Source organism: Sardina pilchardus, chromosome 15 (assembly GCF_963854185.1).
Source record: "Sardina pilchardus chromosome 15, fSarPil1.1, whole genome shotgun sequence".
Lineage (NCBI taxonomy): Eukaryota > Metazoa > Chordata > Actinopteri > Clupeiformes > Clupeidae > Sardina > Sardina pilchardus.
The window spans coordinates 15205120-15222227 of NC_085008.1; the positions used below are offsets into that span (position 1 = coordinate 15205120).

The 17108-nt window shown below is 42.2% G+C and overlaps 2 protein-coding genes across 3 annotated transcripts in view; one reads left to right on the top strand and one right to left on the bottom strand.

Annotated features, from left to right (window-relative positions):
- The window catches only part of si:ch1073-396h14.1 (disintegrin and metalloproteinase domain-containing protein 10), a 20078-nt gene extending 8181 nt beyond the window's left edge, over positions 1–11897 (top strand). Inside the window, exons 7-15 of one of the 2 annotated variants that reach the window (XM_062515576.1) lie at positions 1448–1540; positions 1817–1985; positions 6453–6616; positions 8293–8464; positions 8648–8792; positions 9184–9367; positions 9933–10032; positions 10190–10410; positions 10678–11897. In XM_062515576.1, the coding sequence (XP_062371560.1) occupies positions 1448–1540; positions 1817–1985; positions 6453–6616; positions 8293–8464; positions 8648–8792; positions 9184–9367; positions 9933–10032; positions 10190–10410; positions 10678–10782 (1353 nt within the window). In that variant the 3' untranslated portion in view covers positions 10783–11897. The other variant, XM_062515577.1, reaches the window with a different exon arrangement.
- On the bottom strand, positions 11758–16553 carry LOC134058317 (lipoprotein lipase). The gene is made up of 10 exons (XM_062515578.1): positions 16319–16553; positions 15524–15717; positions 15233–15412; positions 15022–15133; positions 14656–14889; positions 14286–14528; positions 14055–14175; positions 13505–13723; positions 13277–13372; positions 11758–13187 (listed from the first exon to the last, which is right to left on the bottom strand). The coding sequence occupies exons 1-10, from the start codon at positions 16416–16418 to the stop codon at positions 13166–13168; spliced, it is 1521 nt and encodes a 506-aa protein (XP_062371562.1). The 5' UTR covers positions 16419–16553; the 3' UTR covers positions 11758–13165.
- Positions 16554–17108: the final 555 nt, after the last annotated feature.

Consider the following 17108-nt stretch of genomic DNA (forward strand, 5'->3'; position numbering starts at 1 on the left):
TATAGGAACATTGGACCCCACATGTGCCATTTCATTTTCTAGGGTTGAAAAACCTGTTCTACTATCTGTCATCCCAATGGATGTCATTGTGGTCATCATGATGGTTAAGAAAAGGAAAAAAGGTTGCACTTTGCATTTAAACGTGTTTTTGTTGCACAGACGTGTTTTTATTGCTCAAAGTGTTTTTGAGTGCAGTGTGCTTTTGAGCACACTGAGGAAGGCGCTAAGCCGAAACGTGTCTGTGCAATAAAAACACGTTCAAATGCAAAGTGCGATCTTTTTTCCTTGTCTTTGTAAACATATAGGGTTGGTCTAGCACTCTCTAAAACAAACCTAAGAGACTGAAGTCCCTTTCCCACATGAGCGAGATATCCGGATGTCAAACGGATATCAAACGGGTGGCTGTATGTGGGAACGCAAAACTCGGGTATTTTCTTACCCGGAACTCACCCTACTAGCCCCCTAGTACTACTTCTAGATGTTACCCGGGTGCGCTTAGGTGGGAACGCAGCCGGCACAGTTCTGGGTAGAGATGGGGGGCGTACCGATGACGTATAGAAATGCGCCCTTGCAGCCTGCTTGCAGCGCAAGGCAGAAAGTACAAATTGCCATGGTAACGATAAACATTGCCCTACGAGTATGAACACAGACGAGAACACCGGAGTACAGAAAACAGTGACATTTTGTTGTGTACGTACAATAAAAAATTAAACTGCAATCACGTTGTTGTGTTTGTTGCGGGACAGGCAGGATTATCCTTGCAAACGTGAATAGCTTGAAGTGTTGTCGATTAGCTTGCAACTAGCTGTTAGTGGTTAGCAATTAACAGCTAATAGTTAACGTCGCTGTTATTTAGCATTGTTGCTTTTTGAAGGAGTTGGGAAGGAGCATCAGACCTCTGTGTGCTGTTTATATTTTCCAGGTGTGTCATTATTTTCTATTAATTTGTTGTGTTGGATGTTTATACCAGAGAGGGTTGAAGTAGAGCTTTGTTTATACTGTGGTCCTGGCGTTAGCTATTTTTTCCTCTATGCTAGCTCCCGCTGACTAGCGAGCTAACTACTTCTGTTGTTTCATGATGTTTTGGATCTGATGTAAGTTCGCATCATCCAGGCAACACAGCACAACAACGCATTTATTTAGCGTCATCTCCCTCCCCCTGCAAGTACTGATATTGCCCCACCCCTCGCGGCTCCAACTCGGGTCTAGTGTGAACACAATTACCCGTATCTCACTCGGACATAAAGCTCATGTGGGAAACGTCCGTGTCGTGCCTCTACCCGGGTAAATATGTCCGGGTGACTTCTAGAAGTCATGTGAGAAAGGGACTTGAGTGAAGCCTGCTCCTACCATACAAGTCATCATCATGGTCTCATAAGCACACTGAGGCAATTAGATGTTCCAAAATGTATTTTTCTTACCCATTTCTCACTATTCTCCTTCTTAGGTAGCCTCCTATATGAGAGCTGTGAATGATATTTATGACAAGGCAGTCTTTGAGGGCGTCAAGCTGATCAACTTTAAAGTGAAGTCCCTCAGCGTGAGTGCCATAACAGTATCACATCATACATGTGATTTTCTCTCATTTGAACTTAAAAAAATGGTGATTGTGCTGTGCTGAGATGATATTGGTGTTAATGCCTAGAATATGTTCACTTTTAGAATGTGTTGCTTAAAGGCTTATTGAATGAAATTACTCTGTATGGGCCCAAAGAGGTGCAACAAATGCATTTAACAGACATAATGCGGCAATAAGGAGATATGCAGTCTGTGTGCAGATATACAGCATGTAATTTTCCTGTTCAACGTCTCTCAGGTGATGACAAAAGAAGAGCCAGGCAACCCCATGAATCGACCATTCATTGGGCCGGAAAAACTGCTCAGCCTCTATTCAGAGACCAACTGGGGAAACTACTGCTTGTCTTACCTGCTGACCAACCGTGACTACAGTGGAGTGCTGGGACTTGCGTGGGAGGGAAAGACCGGTAAGACAATGGCAACAGCACTCACACACAACACAACACGCAACAGCACACACACCACAACAAAAAGCCTGAGCTGAAAAGCTGACGGGTGGACGTCTTCATCGTTAACGATATAACATAGCACACGTGAGAGGCCCTTATGAATCAGGTCACACTTAACAGCCGTTAAGCGATAGACTTAAAGCTTTGGTATCTGCCCTTTGTCCACCTCTGTCCTTGACACATTACCAGGGGGGACGCCAACACGCTAGTTCCTCATCTAATCCCAACCCCCCGCAAACTCAAAGCCCGCTCAGAAACTTTCCACTTTCCACAAAACACTTGGAAAAACAGGATGTAGGAAATTTACTGGCAGGGCAGACAGCAGAATGAATAGATCCACTTTTTTATTGCCTTTATTAATTTATGTGTGGGACTGGTACTTTATTTGCCTCATCTTAAAATAATTAAGCACCACGTTTATTGTTTTTGTTAAATCATCAGGGATTTATATCCATTTTTGACATGATTCTGGGTTGTGTTCTGATTTGAAAATAAATGAAGCATTTTTGAGATACCTTACGACATCATCTCCTGTAACTTATATTGAATATAGGAAAAGACTTGCATAGATGGCACTTGCAAGAGGTGATGTGTTCTCCAATTGATTTGTGCCACACAGTTACCACTGTCATAACGACCCTACTGTATTGTAACATTAGATTTTTTGCCACAATAGTGCAATTGCAATCTATAACATACTTTACCATACTATAAAATGTTTTTATTTCGGCTAAATCAATCACATTAATATTGGTCATCATGTTAAGGTCATAGATGTACCCACTTCACCATGAGTTTGCTGTCACACAAGAGAACCTTAGTTTGACTGTTAAAAAGTGAGTGTCCAGGAAGTGGATGAAAATGCTGCACAATGTATTGTAAGTAAATTGCTAATTGAAATGATCTAGTCTAAATGTCAGCCAGTACACAGACAAAGCAAACATTGTCATCCCTGCTCTGTATGGGTAGAGTCAAGAAGATAAGCAATGTCTTCCTCCAAGCTACATTTGCCGTGGGGAGAGACAGTTAGGATAACCAAGAAGAGGTGAGTGTTTGGCTAAGGGAATCAATGGTAGATAGATTAGATAGATAGATAGATAGATAGATAGATAGATAGATAGATACTTTGTTGATTCCTAAGGGGAAATAAGCAAAACATATATGAATGCACACCAGATAGCCAGATGTAATGGGTATAGATGAAGTCCATTGAAGTCACATTCCAAAGGTGTATTTAAGTTAAAGGTTAGTTGCAGTTGAAGGTATGCATTGTCATTGCAGATAAACAGTTATCATCGGATGAGAAAATGGCAGGAAAGTTACAAATTATATACATTTTCTGTTCTTCAGTGTATTCTTTACAAAAGATTAGATACTGTATGTACTTTCAAATACACCCTGACAAAAAAAAGCAAATAAACATTGCCCTTCGAACTGTTAACTTTATGAAATACCCCACAACAGGTTGCAATTACTCCTCAAAAACTGAGATTTCAGGTCCTTATTTTGCTTCATGCCAAATTGTGCCCTGTAGTTGTTTTAAAACCACTGGAACGACATCCTCCGTGGATTTATGACACGCTTTAACAGACATCTGATTTCATTGACTGACACCTCTGTTAACAATTAGCCCCTTCTCCCACGCCCACTTCCAACTGCCATGCAGCCTCCACCACATGTAGTGTTTTTTTCCAAATATGCACTCTAGTTTTGTCCTCACACAGCTAGAATGATAGTCTCTTCAATTTTGTCTTTTTTCAAATGGACACTGCTTTTCAATAGCTTTTCCTAGAAGTCTTGCTCTTGACTTGTTGTGGTGTTAATTTGAATGAAGCTGTGAACTTTTTCTTTGTTTAGCTCCATAAGAATTGATTTTCAATGGAGATCAAGTGAACGAACATGTGCCACAACAAACCTCAATGGCAGCTCATTGGTACGCCGTGCACAGAACACTGGATGGGCCTTACCAGACAAACGCCCAAAGACACTGATATCATTTCCTGACCAGGGAACTTTCTGTTCACTCCTACGTCTGAAAGTATTATTACATTTTTATCAACATCCGTACATTCCAAAATGCCTGGACTCGTGGCATTGACTTGCCAGGACAAAGAAAGTATTCACATTCCAACACAGTCTGAGACTGGTAGCAAGGCTTTGAATATCACTGGCATCCCACATGTCAAGTGACAAAGTAGACTGTGTTGTTGTTGTGGGGGTGTGGAGGGTGGGATTGGGGGCTGTGTAGGATAAGAAAAGTAGGCTGCACTCCTTGAATGTTGCCATCACATTGTCAGCTGCGTGGCTCTGGATTGGCTGTGCAGAGGGGTGTGAGGCCACTTAAATACAGCCATGTGACGAAAGAACTCGGCATCTTTTCTCGGCCCAACCCCCCATGTTTCTCACCCACCACCACCACCACCATGTACGCTGGCTGGGTAGTAGCTAGTGGTTGCATTCCACCACTTGGATTTGTCTCCATGGAGACATCTCACATGAGATTAGCTAGGTTCAACAAGTATGTACATTTCAACACACAAGGCCACCTATGTCATCCAAAAGGTAAATGGTGGGCAACTGATTTGCAGTCACTGCAGGATCTCGAGGAAAATGTTGTTGTGCTTGTGGAAACCGCATGGTTGCTAAAAAGAGGAGATCATTTGTTGCTACAGTTGTAACCTTGTCCTCAGTGAACTGGCTTCTTCTGGGACCCCCGTGCTGTGGACTCCCCATGGCTCTCAGTATCTCGCCACACTTTGTTTATTAGTTTTCAAACATGCTTATTTGTTTTTGGAAGAAGAAAGGAAATGTTCAACTTTAGAACATAGGAACTATAACCATTGAGGGGGATGGGGGGGGGGGGCTTAGAGCAAATCTGCACTGTATCGCTGAAACCGTAAGCTCGCCACCCTTTCATTACGGCTGACCTACTATTCAGAGTGAACCTGGCTTTGTTGTGATCCTAAAGCTGCATCCCATTGTGGAGTAGCCTTGCCAGCCTCTGGCTTAAAGCTCTCCCAGTGACAAAAATGGCTTGGCCTGAGCTTGATGGAAAATTGGCCTAATATAGCTCCTGAGGTGGGTGGAGACTCTGTGGCAATTTTTGAAAGGGAAAACCACAACTTAAACATGAGCTCAGTGGCTGTAAAGGACTGCCGTTTGACAAGGATGATGCCCTCTCTGGTTGGGTCTTTGAAGTTGAAGTCCCCTTGGTGATTCCAAGAGATGGCTGAGTTGATTAAACATGCGCCAGTCATGGCTTCCGTAGAAAACATTTTCACTGTAGCTATAGCATACCTGAACTCATTACTCCTCTTTGCCCACTGACACACTGATTAATCTGCATGTTTATGTGTTCATTCTCCCTCTGAGTGTTTTAATGACTGAGGTGAGTCATTCAAATAAATGTAATTGTGTAACCCTTATCAGATAAAACCAGCATTCTTGACAGTCCACTGCCATGGCCTGCAGCCTAGTGCATGAGCCAAAGGGAGAGTTGAGGTTTGAAGAAATCAGTGCATATCTCCACCATGACCACTACAAGAACTTGTAAGAGCATGCCTCTTGTTGCTTTGTCACAGAGTTCGCCAGGCCATAGAAACCCATGTCCCAGCTCCCCTGCATTCCTTGAGGGTTTCTCCTGTCATATTACGAAAGAGGCAGTGAATGCTTTGGTCTCCAATTTACCCATGAAGCTCCACAAAACCAGTGCTCTCTAAACATAGCAGATATTCTATGTAACAGGTGAATGATTAACATTGCTCACTTTACACAGTTGTTGTCATGTTTTGCTGACGTACAGTACAATTCCTTGTACAGGAATCTCATTAGAATGCTTAGCCTATTGGTAAGTGTCATAAAAAATAAGTGATTCAAATATTTTGGTTATGTATGTACAATATCTCTGTGGCGTTTGTGGCTTTTTTTTTTACGTAAGGTTGAGTTCCAAGGTTGACAATGCACTGCACATTCCACGCATTCTGCCCTGGAAATCTGGTCAACATAGGGCAGTTAGTTCTGATAGGCTGACGGATTGTCCAGGGCCACAGCCTCTCACACAGCAAGCCATTCTTCCCATCTGGGAGCCCTTTGGGCCAGGGGACTTAAAGGCAGCAGTGTTCACGTGTGAAAAAGCCCAGCTGTTTGTAATCCTGAGGTTAGCAAACCTAACCATTATATAAGTCTGGGGGATGTGTTTCGCTGAAATTGGAGAGCGGCGTTTCAGGTGATGTTTGCTCATGAGAAGAGGGACAGAAGTCTTTGGGTTGTTACGTAACATGTGCAAAACAGGGAGATAGAAGAATATCAGGACACACACCCCTAATGTACAATGTACTGACAGAGTTTTAGTGGAAATGGTTGTCAATAGTGAGTTGAAAAACATCACATGACTGTTTTTTCCCCCCACTTTTTTTGATCTTGCAGGTAACTGGGGAGGGATATGTTCCAAGCACACCACTCTGAGGGACGGCCGCAACTCCAGCCTCAACACAGGCCTGATCACCGTGCAGAACTACGGCCAGTATCTACCGCCCAGACAGATCCAGCTCACTTTCGCCCATGAACTGGGTCATAGTTTGGGATCTCCAGTGAGTCTCATGCCTCCTTGGGTTTCGCTATCCCCCCTGTCCACCCCTCTTACTGCATGTGGGACACTAAGTCCTGCAATCTGTAGAACAGTTCAGTTGGTGACAATGCGTCCTGATCTCGGGTAGGGGTGGTTGTGGGGGAGGGGGTGGGGTGTCCTGGGTGTTGCCCAAAGCCATGTGCATGCACAAAGGCAATGTTTCCATGTGAAAAGTCTGCCGTTAGAACAGCGCTTGCCCTTTGGCCTCGTTCTCAATCCACATGGGTCCAACACTGTGCTTTGTTGGCATTTAGATCGGAGAAATCCATGCATTCACCCAAAAGAATTCCTTTGCTTTGCCTTGTAGAACCACCATCATGCACCCACCATGATCATTTTTAAACAAGAACATAACCTTCACTTCTATTGTTTTGTTCCCTGTTATGTAAAGGGGTCACAAAGTGAAAATGACTTCATGAAAAGGGCAGGCAGGCTTGCATGCCCCTCAACGGGAGCTGTCACCCATTCTAAAAACCCATTCCACCTCCAGCACTGGCCACCACAAACCAGCTCGCTCCACTTACAGCTGACCCCTCACCCACTGACACCACAGCCAGCCACCTCTCCTCATGAATGATGGTTACCCCTCTGCAGGCTCGCTTGGAGACTTGCTCTACGTTCCTGAGTCAATTAGTTCCGCTGTCTGCTCTCTCTCTCTCTCTCTCTGCCTCTCTCTTTCTCTCTCTCTCTTTGCCCCCCCCCCCCCCCTCCACCCTAATAAATTAAGTGACTTTTTGGCTGACTCGAGCAAAACCTGAATGACCTGACTTTACATGCCTTCAGTGTTTCCAGACTGAGTTTAGTACCATGTGGAGATCAGAGAGAGAGGCTTCACCTGAGATTTATGTGGGCTGTACAGCCCTTCGCCTGCTGTCCATTGGACTTGATGTTCTTGAGGAGGCCTCAGCAATGTCCTTTCTGTGTGATACCATGAGTCACCATGGGAGCAACCTTTTAATCCGGGTTTTGTTTCAATTGTTGGCTCACTGTTTTCAAAACAAACATTAGGAGCAGGTGACCCCATATGCCCTTGAGAAAAGACAAAGGCACCCGAGAAGATATGATAAATGAGTTGCTATCTCTGCCGCTCTTGACATCTTTTAGTTATGGGAACATTTTATCCAAGGCCCAGGGACACTGGCACTGATATCCATTCAAGAGTCATGTCTGATATGATCTGAATTCCTGTAGTAAACATCTGTTAAACATATGTTTAAGCATATTGTGTATATCGTATAATGTGTCATAACAGTCCATTCGTTTTTTTTAAATGTAAAATAGATATGTTCAGTAGAACAAACATGTACAACAGGTGGTGTTAACCAGTCCCAGTAACCTGTCCCAGTGGTTTGTTGTGTCTTTTTTAGGCTTGTCTGAGGTCAGATTCTCGGTTGTTAGCCCTGTAATAACCTCAGGGTGTAAATCACGTTGAAGAACTGCACTAAAAGTCCTTGAGGATACCTTGTCCCTGCTGAATTGCCCTTTTCATAGTTTGAAAGAGACGCTATTAGTCTCGCTGTTGGACAAGAGAGTATATTTAATTAACAGCTTTTTTTCCCTAAGCAAGGCCCAAAGAATGTTTTCATTCAAAGAAAAACACCTCACCCTAATATGCACCCTCCTCTGTCTTGGTCCCAGCATGACGAAGGCCCGGCTTGTGGGAGCCTGGGCTCGGAAGGAGGCAAAGGCAGATACCTGATGTTTCCTCACGCAAGCAACGAGGTGCAGGAGAACAATGACAAATTCTCCCCCTGCAGCCTCCAGCGCATTGGCCAAACGTTGAGGACCAAGAAGGACGACTGCTTTGTTGGTGAGAGAGCGAGGAGACGATTCTCCCTTGGGGCGGATTTGCTGTTTTATTTCGTGGCTTATCTGTCTGAGATCTTTGAGCGCCTTGAGGTTATGTCGGAGCTTGTTATTTTTTTTTGTTTTACGACTCATCCTTGTCCAACTCTTAAGAGGCGTCCGTGTGCATGCTCTGTCTTGCTGTTAGTCAGCGATCAGCCCATCTGTGGAAACCAGATCGTGGAAGAGGGAGAAGAGTGTGACGTGGGCCACAACGACTCGGACCCATGCTGTTACAGCTCTAAGGAGTCACTGGCAGTACAGTGTCGGCTGAAACCAAATAAACTTTGCAGGTATTATCAAAGGACTCCATAGGAGAACTTGTGCTAATTAAATGTTCCTCTTTTGTGCTGTTAGCATCATTGGTATTATTATTATTATTTCCCTTCAGGTTAACTGAGGTTTTGAAAGAGATTTTTGCAGTTCAAGTATTTGTTCCAGTAGCTGAGTAGGAAAAACATGGCACAAGAGATGTTGGGGTTAAGGGGTCAAGTCTTTCGCTGTCCAAGTACTGATAAAGATGCATGCTTTCACAATACTGTAAGTCACTTTGGATTAGAGAGTCTGAAACTGACAACTTTTGGCAGTGCTTTATGGTAATGGCAAACGGTGGTGTTGTGCATGCCTTTACTAATCCTTCTAAAGTTCCACGCCGAACCCTTTTGCTTAAAAAAAAAACTGCAGTCCCAGCCAAGGCCTCTGCTGCAGCCCAAGATGTGACTTCAAAGCCCAAGGCACGGCATGTGAGGATGAGTCAGAGTGTGAGATGAAGAGCGAGTGCTCGGGGGCCTCTCCACGCTGCCCTGCTCCTCGTCCCAAAGCCAACATGACCGTCTGCAGTCTGGGCACACGCATCTGTCTAAAAGGGGTACGTTGGAATGTGATGAAGGCCGATGGTCACAGTGTGCCAGTCACAATAATGGACATTAAAGTTTTAATTAGGGGGTTTCACAACATGTGGGAAAGAGTCAAACATGAGAAAAGGCTATGTAAGAATGCTTGGTTACTAATTAGAAACACAACTCACATGCTGTGTTTGAAATGCTATACCGTTTCCAAAGGGAAGCCCTTTCAAACAGAGAGTGAATGTTCACAGTGTGTAGCTGCATGTGTTTGTTTTTTAGCTGAATTCTGTCCATTGTATCACCCATCGAGACGATGAATGAGGGACTTGGCGAACGCCGTTGGTGTGAGAGAGAGGAGAACAGTTCTCAGAAACCACACTGTACTGTACATTTCTCATATATCACCCTCTGGAGAATCATAGGCATGCCTTCCTGTGTGTAACCCACGAAAAGAACAGAGCCATGCGAGGAAATTCTGTAACCTGGCAGCATTTCCAGCCACATTCTTCTGTATTTCCTGAACGAAAGACTGTAAGAGAGCTGCACCCCCCACAGAGCTCCCTAAATCATCCTTTCTATTTGTCTCAGGAGTGCTCTCTGTCTCTCTGTGCAAAGTACGGCCTGGAGCAGTGTGACTGTCCAGGAGAGTCCATGAGAGAGAAATGCCACATGTGTTGTCAGCAAATAAGTAAGTGTGTATTTTCTTTTTTTTTCATCGACTGAACGTGTTTATCGTTTAGCATAAACGATCCAACAGAATAACAATTCGAGAAAAACACCAGGCAACTTCAGGAAAAGCGTGAAGTGAAAAAAATGGTTCTTTTCCCATCTTTCTTTACTGCCAGACAAACCCAAAACATGTGCGAGCACTACCTCCTCTGTCCTAGCAAAACAATTTCGGGGAAAACGTGTGGCCTTAGTGGCTGGAGCTCCCTGTTCAGGGAACCAAGGCTACTGCGACAAGTTCCAAATCTGCCGACTGTTGGATGCGGATGGGCCAATAGCAAGGCTCAAGAATGCCTTTCTTCATCTGGATGATTTTGATGACCTTGGTGACTGGATGGTGGTATGTTCATATCTGAATATAAACAGATACTGTAGATGTATAACCACATTTGCATTTCATCTTCTTTTGATTGAACCCTCATCAGTTTTTGATAAACACGACAAAACTGAACATGACAACTGAATTACTCAACACACTGTTTGTTTTTAATGAACACGTTTTGTCTCACACTTGTCACCATGAAACACTACTATTTGTTTATTTAAAGTGTATTTCACATTTTTTGTCTTGCACAGTTATAAGAATTGTACTTATATTTCTCCCTAGGCACACTGGTGGGCTATTCTTTTGGCCATCCTCACGCTCTCTGCTGTTATGGCTGGCACTGTGCTTGTGTTTGGACGTCCCTTGGAGATAGATGACACTGAGTAAACAGAAAGCCTCCCTTCCTGCCTTGCCACCTCTGTCATGAGTGAACATGACCGCGTAATGCAGCCATTTTATCAACCTACAGCTCTGCCAAAAGCAAACTTGACTGTACGTTCTGCATAATTTCTACTGATTCAGAGCGCTGTGAATTAATCCCCAAACCCTTTGCAGAAAAGTTTTGAGGATGGAAAAACATCTCCCAGCTTGTTATTGTCTTTCTACTGTTAGTGAGCTGGCCTGGCTAAATGAAGCTGATCCCAGGTTGAGTCCCATCTGTCCAAACATGCCTCGACACTGTTTGAACTCTTCTGCACACAGGCTTCCAAGCATCTCAAGCCTCCCATCAGGCTGTCCTTGCGGAGCTATTTGAACTTGATGTCTAATTTGAGTCTTGACTGTCATCCAGGTTTCCACGTTGTACTGCCCCAAGAGCCTTCGACGCAATTCTACTCAGTGTCTTCATAGATATGTATGACAAGCCAGCCAGAGAAAGATGTTTGTGCACTTTTCACCTGCACCCATGCATTAGCGGTTCATTTGTGGCTGTTAGTAAAGTAAGCTGATAGAAAATACCTGATTTCTAGTGAGAATCAACCATGTTTGAGCAAACATCTAAAGTTAGTTGTAAATTATTGAGATGCCAGAAGCAGTTGTTTTCAGGGGGATAACTTTACATAAGGATGCAATGGAAAGTTAAAGTAATGCATCAGTTGGATTCCTTGCTTGTAGCTGTCATCTTGCCCCTGCTCATCATTCTAACATTAACTTCTGACTTCAAATGTTTCAAATGTAATCTTATTGATGCACCAACATTGCTGACCCCTGAACGTATTTGACATTTTGTTTACAATGAGATTACTCTCATAGTCAAATAAAGTAAACATGGATAATAAAGTAAAAACATTACTTTAATGTATGTATTTCAATATGAAATTCTGCATACACATATCAAGCACAAACAAACCCATGACACACATGTTTAGATTTAGATACAGAAAAGTTAGTTTATTACAGTATCTCTATTTACATTATGTATACAGTATGTGCATCAAAATGGTTAATGTTTTCATATTTTTATGAATACCAAAAATAAAACAATAAAAAAACACATAAATATGCATTAATATTCTGTACCATGTAAACCAGTTACCAGCAGGTCATTGACCCTCTTGAACAATAAAAATACATCTATTCGTTCTAACGTCATCTAACGTACACCTAGGTTTTAAAGTGCAATGCATGTTCTGTTTGTATCATTGATTGAGTGGAACTAAGAATATAACGGTTACAGTACTGAAACACTTTATAGAAGCATTCCAAATAATACTATTAAAACATTTATGTACATAGTTACAAGTACTGCGTAACACTTAACATGACATGAGACTACAACATGAGTTTACAGTGATTAGACATGTATACTGTACAGACATCATACTTTATGGATAATGACATTTATCTGCCAAGTATTACCGTGTTGTATTATAAGGCAATTAGGGAAACTGTCTAATGATTTGCTCTCTGAAAATGGGTTCAGAAGAATTCCCTGGGCAGAAAAGTTACGTTTTACTGAGAAAACTCAATAATATTTGATGAGATTTGCATTCTATATTTGGCAACGTACTGTAGAGTTTAACATTTATTCACAGGCTTAAAAAATATAGCACCTGCACAAGTGCTTTGGAATAAATGTGTGTGTAATTTAATCAGATGTCCTAGTTGACAACTACATAAAAAAATCACACATCCATACATTTGGTGATATATAAATTGGTGCATACTTATTTTATAAATTTATATAAACTAACCAGAGATTTGGATTAAAAAAATAGAATTAAAGCAATATATAATGTGTTCATTGTACCTGGCCGTCTGTCACAAAGGCAGTGCTTGTAACACGCTTTCACTTTTTTTTTAAATAGTAGCAACTGCTGTACATTCTATAAACAACACAATGAGATTAGGATGTAATACAGTATGTATTTGCTTTTGCTTTGCAGAATAAAAATAAATAAATAACAGCATCATAAATAAATGTATGACTATTAAAGGTGCAGTCCGCGATTATAGTCCCATAAACGTTTAGTCAAATTCTGTGAATTGTTCCTCACAGTCCCCTCGTAGGTCCGTTCAGTTCTTGTGCAAAAACAAATAACTCATGTGCTGCCCCGGTCAATGGGAATCAAACATCGTGGCTCGAACCGAGTCATAAATAATCCCAGCCAATCAAAATGGTGCATAAGGAGTACAGTAGGGAGTGGTGTAATCTGATTGGTTGTTGAGCTCTAATATCCAAATCCTTTCAGGAAGCTCAAACCAAATCGCAGACTGCATCTTTAATGAGAACGTTTCTCTAGCAACACCTGAATCCTCCTTTTGGGAACTTTCAGTGGCTCTTTAGAGTCTTCCTGTAATTATAAAAAGATGAAATCAGAACATGATTGAAAATAGCTAGGCAGACTGAATTATAACGATCTTTTATAAAAAAACGACTTACTTTCGTGATGAGCCTCTCCACTCATCTTTGCATTTGACAAATGTAACTTCTTGGGCCGTGTTTACTGCTTTGGGATCTTTTACACAAAGAACAATCCTAGAAAAAAAAGCAAGTTAGGGATGAAGGAAAATAAACACTTCAGTCAGCTTGGACACAGTTTTGTTTTCAGCCATTGTGTTGCTGGAATTGCTCAATGAATTACGATGCATCAAACACATCAAAGCGTACTTTTTTTGTGTCTCTCCGACTCTGACTCGAATCTTGTGGACATCTACGCTGGGGGTGGCTGAGTCACCGGACCACCACGATGACACCATCTGGAGGAGTGAGGATGCAGACCAGCTGGTGGACTCCTCCCAGCTGAACTTGAGCATCAGAAGGTCCCCAATGTCCTTCTCGGTCACCAGAAGAAAAGATTGCGTCTTATTGGCAGCAATCTTCTCCATCCTGTGCGAGGAAAAGATCTTGTGTGATTTCCACAGTCCAACAGAGCAGTCTGACTAACATCCTGTCATCATCATGTCTAACTTTTTGACTCCAAACAAAGTGTTACCTCTGCAAAGCGTTGCAAAGTGAATGCCTCTATTGACAGAGAAGATCAGTAGTCATATCTCTACACTGTGACCTAACATAAATATACCTACAGTATATATATATGTGCTACAAGCATGTAGATCAAAATGAACATTTTAACTTGGAAAAAGGTAAGCTTGTGTTTTCTTGCTGATTATCGCTAAGTTTTTGTTTGGGTGAGGGAGAAACCAAAAAAGCTACTCACACATTAAGAGGGAGGTTCTCAGCATCTCCTTTTGTACCGTAGAGGGAAACGGAGAGGGAAGGGTCCAACTCGGATTGGTTGATCTTACTTGAGAAATGAATTTTCAGTTGATAGTGATACACTGAAAAAGAGACATGACTTTACATGAATAACAGCAGACCAGTCTTATTACCACAAGTTTAAGTAATGTGAAGTATGTTCGAAATTTCAGTTGCATAAGATGTACTGTACCTCTAAAAGGCATGGAGGAACGGGTCTTTGTGAACATTTTGACACTGCGGGCTTTGCGGACTTTGGTAGCATCATAGCCAATGGTGTTACAACTATTTTTATGACACTTGAGGCACATCCCACGGTCAAACATATCACTGCTTCCACAGCTATACGCTGTGCTGGCCTCTTGTTCGTTCAGAAGGGAGTCAATGAACAGGTGGATGGATCGCTCATGTTCACATCTAATGGCATCGTTCATGGCTTGGAGGAGAATAGAGAAAGATTTCTATTAGCAAAAAGTATTTCAGGAATGAATTTGCATGAATTTGAAGTGGATGGTGAAAATAGTCTAGGTGCTAAGAACTTGTCATTGTCATGTCTTTCTCACCCAGTATGCCAAATTTGGCTATTTTCTCAAGGGCACCCCTCAGGTTACAGCCAGGCTGAAAGGCTCCCCCATTGGGATAAATGTCAACGTGGCCCACGGGCTGTTCGATGCCAATGCTCAGACCGAGCGTGCCACGAGTGAAAGTGTGGAGAACATCAACAAAATGGGCATCATCGGGTGAGAGACGTCTGTGGGCATGAACCCCTTCAAAGTCTGGCCCTGCGGGGTCAAGACCTGCAGAAAAATGTTTTACATTTCAATATTTGATTTATTAGGCCTACATCAATGTTAAAAACAAAACAATCATATCTCCAGCGAACATAGTGTGACCTGTGACTAATGTTTAGATTAGAAATTCATACGCACCAGTGATTCGTCCAACCTTGTTGGAGGTATGACTTCCAGCGAATCCTGCAACATGAGCACCAAGACTGTAGCCAATAAGGTGAACGTTTTCCAGTGGAATATTCGTTGTCTCCTAAGATTTCACAAAAAAAGTACAACAAAACTGAGTTACTGTCTTCTAAAAAGCTAATATTAGGGCATGACTATTGATTCATCAAAATCACACACATACCTCCATCCAGTCAATGAACTGAGCAATCCCTTTTCCAATACTCTTGGTGTTTTGTGCAGCGATGACATAGTGATTTTGGGCTGTGCTGAGCCAGTCCACAACTATGACATTAGCACTCTGCTCCCTATCATAAAGTGCAGCCACCAACTTTGCCACCCAGCTCTCAAACAGTCCGCTCACCTGAGGATACAGAAATGTCAGGGGGTGCTGTCAGTACCGACGAACTGGACAGTGCATAGATAGACATGGTACAAATAATGGAAATACATCAGACATGCAGTGGCTATTTACCGTCCATCCATGAATCACCAAGAAGGTTTTGGCGGTTGAATTAAAAGTGCAATCAGACAAGGACTCTGGCTTGCCAGGAACAATATAGCAGTTATCATCATCTGGCTGGTTTGGTTTTCGCAGAGAAAATTTGACTTGTGGACCATTAGCATCTTGCAAAGTAAACAAATTCTTCAAAGGTTCCAAAAAGTCGTCTGCAAACACAAATTATACATCTTGGATTTACCATTAAGCAGCATTCATTTTAGCAACATTTTTCTTAACAATAGTTTCTATTGCCGACTCTGAAACAGGGACAGATTTTGAAGGGCAGTTCTGCAGCATGACTTTGACCGTTTGACCCTGTGCCAGACTGTAATTCACAATATTGTAACCTTATCTACCCGCTTCTCTTCACAGGAAGCTAATATTGCAAAACGTGACATTGTGTTGACCTTTTGATCAGAAGTAAACCGAGTTGTAAACGAGCTACCCATCTGATTGAAAGCCCTCCCCTTTGGACAGGTGAATGATAGCGCGCTGTAGCGAGCCATATTAATGAGTCTACGTCGTCATTCACAGAGACGACAGAGATGTTATGACACTTAATTGTTTACCAAATGGATACTTTCAGGACACGGAAATGTAGCCTACTACAGACGCAATTACGCACAAACATGTCAAGACACACCAATGTACACGACAGAAATATACTAGGCTACGCAGACAAGTTATCAATTCAAACTGAGTAAAATAATCTCACTACTATACTAAAACATATGTTAGCATATAAGGTACGGCACTTTACACACTTACCAAAGTTTGACTCGGAAAGTACGTCCTCCAAAGAAGTAACGTCAAGAACAGTGCAACTGAGAACGAGCCAGAAAAGACATTGGTGGAACCGCAATTTCATGTCTTTGAAACTAATTTCTGTGCTGTTCACCCTTGAGTTTATCGAACGACTTTGTTGACGAGGGCTATATAGCAATTCAACAAACTGTGAGTGTGTTGGAGTAGTCCTCTGACCAGCAAACTCGCGTGAACAGTATTGATATCTGACACTCGCTGTAGAAATTCGGTTCCTAAATAGTACCTCTCGCCACCAATCCAATATCCCATTGGTCGTTGCCTGCGGGCGGGGTATCATTGCAGCGTGCGTCTAAGATGTGGACTTCTGAGAGGAATTGTAAGTTCTTCAAGAGGTTATTCTGTGTCTGTATATTTGAACATGGTAGGTCTAATATCGAAACGCATTTGATGTTAGTTTTTCTCGTAAAGAGGAATATTTATTATTTGTTATTTGTTAGCCTACATTGTGCTAGGCCAGGGGTCAGCAACCTTTTCTCTTGAAAGAGCCAGTTTGTTTTTGTTTGTTTTTTTTAAACCAGAAATAGCATTAAGTCTAAGTCACTCTTGGGCCACAAAATAGCAGAACCGTTTAAAAGAAATCAAGTTTAAAAGTTTAAAAGAGTACAGTAATATTTCCACTAACTGTTAATGTTTTGTTGGGACAGCATTGAAGCTTAACGACTATATGAAATTGTTATAAATATTTGTAACAATTTTTGGAGAAAGCCACTAGAGAGGAGCTAAAAGGCAGCAT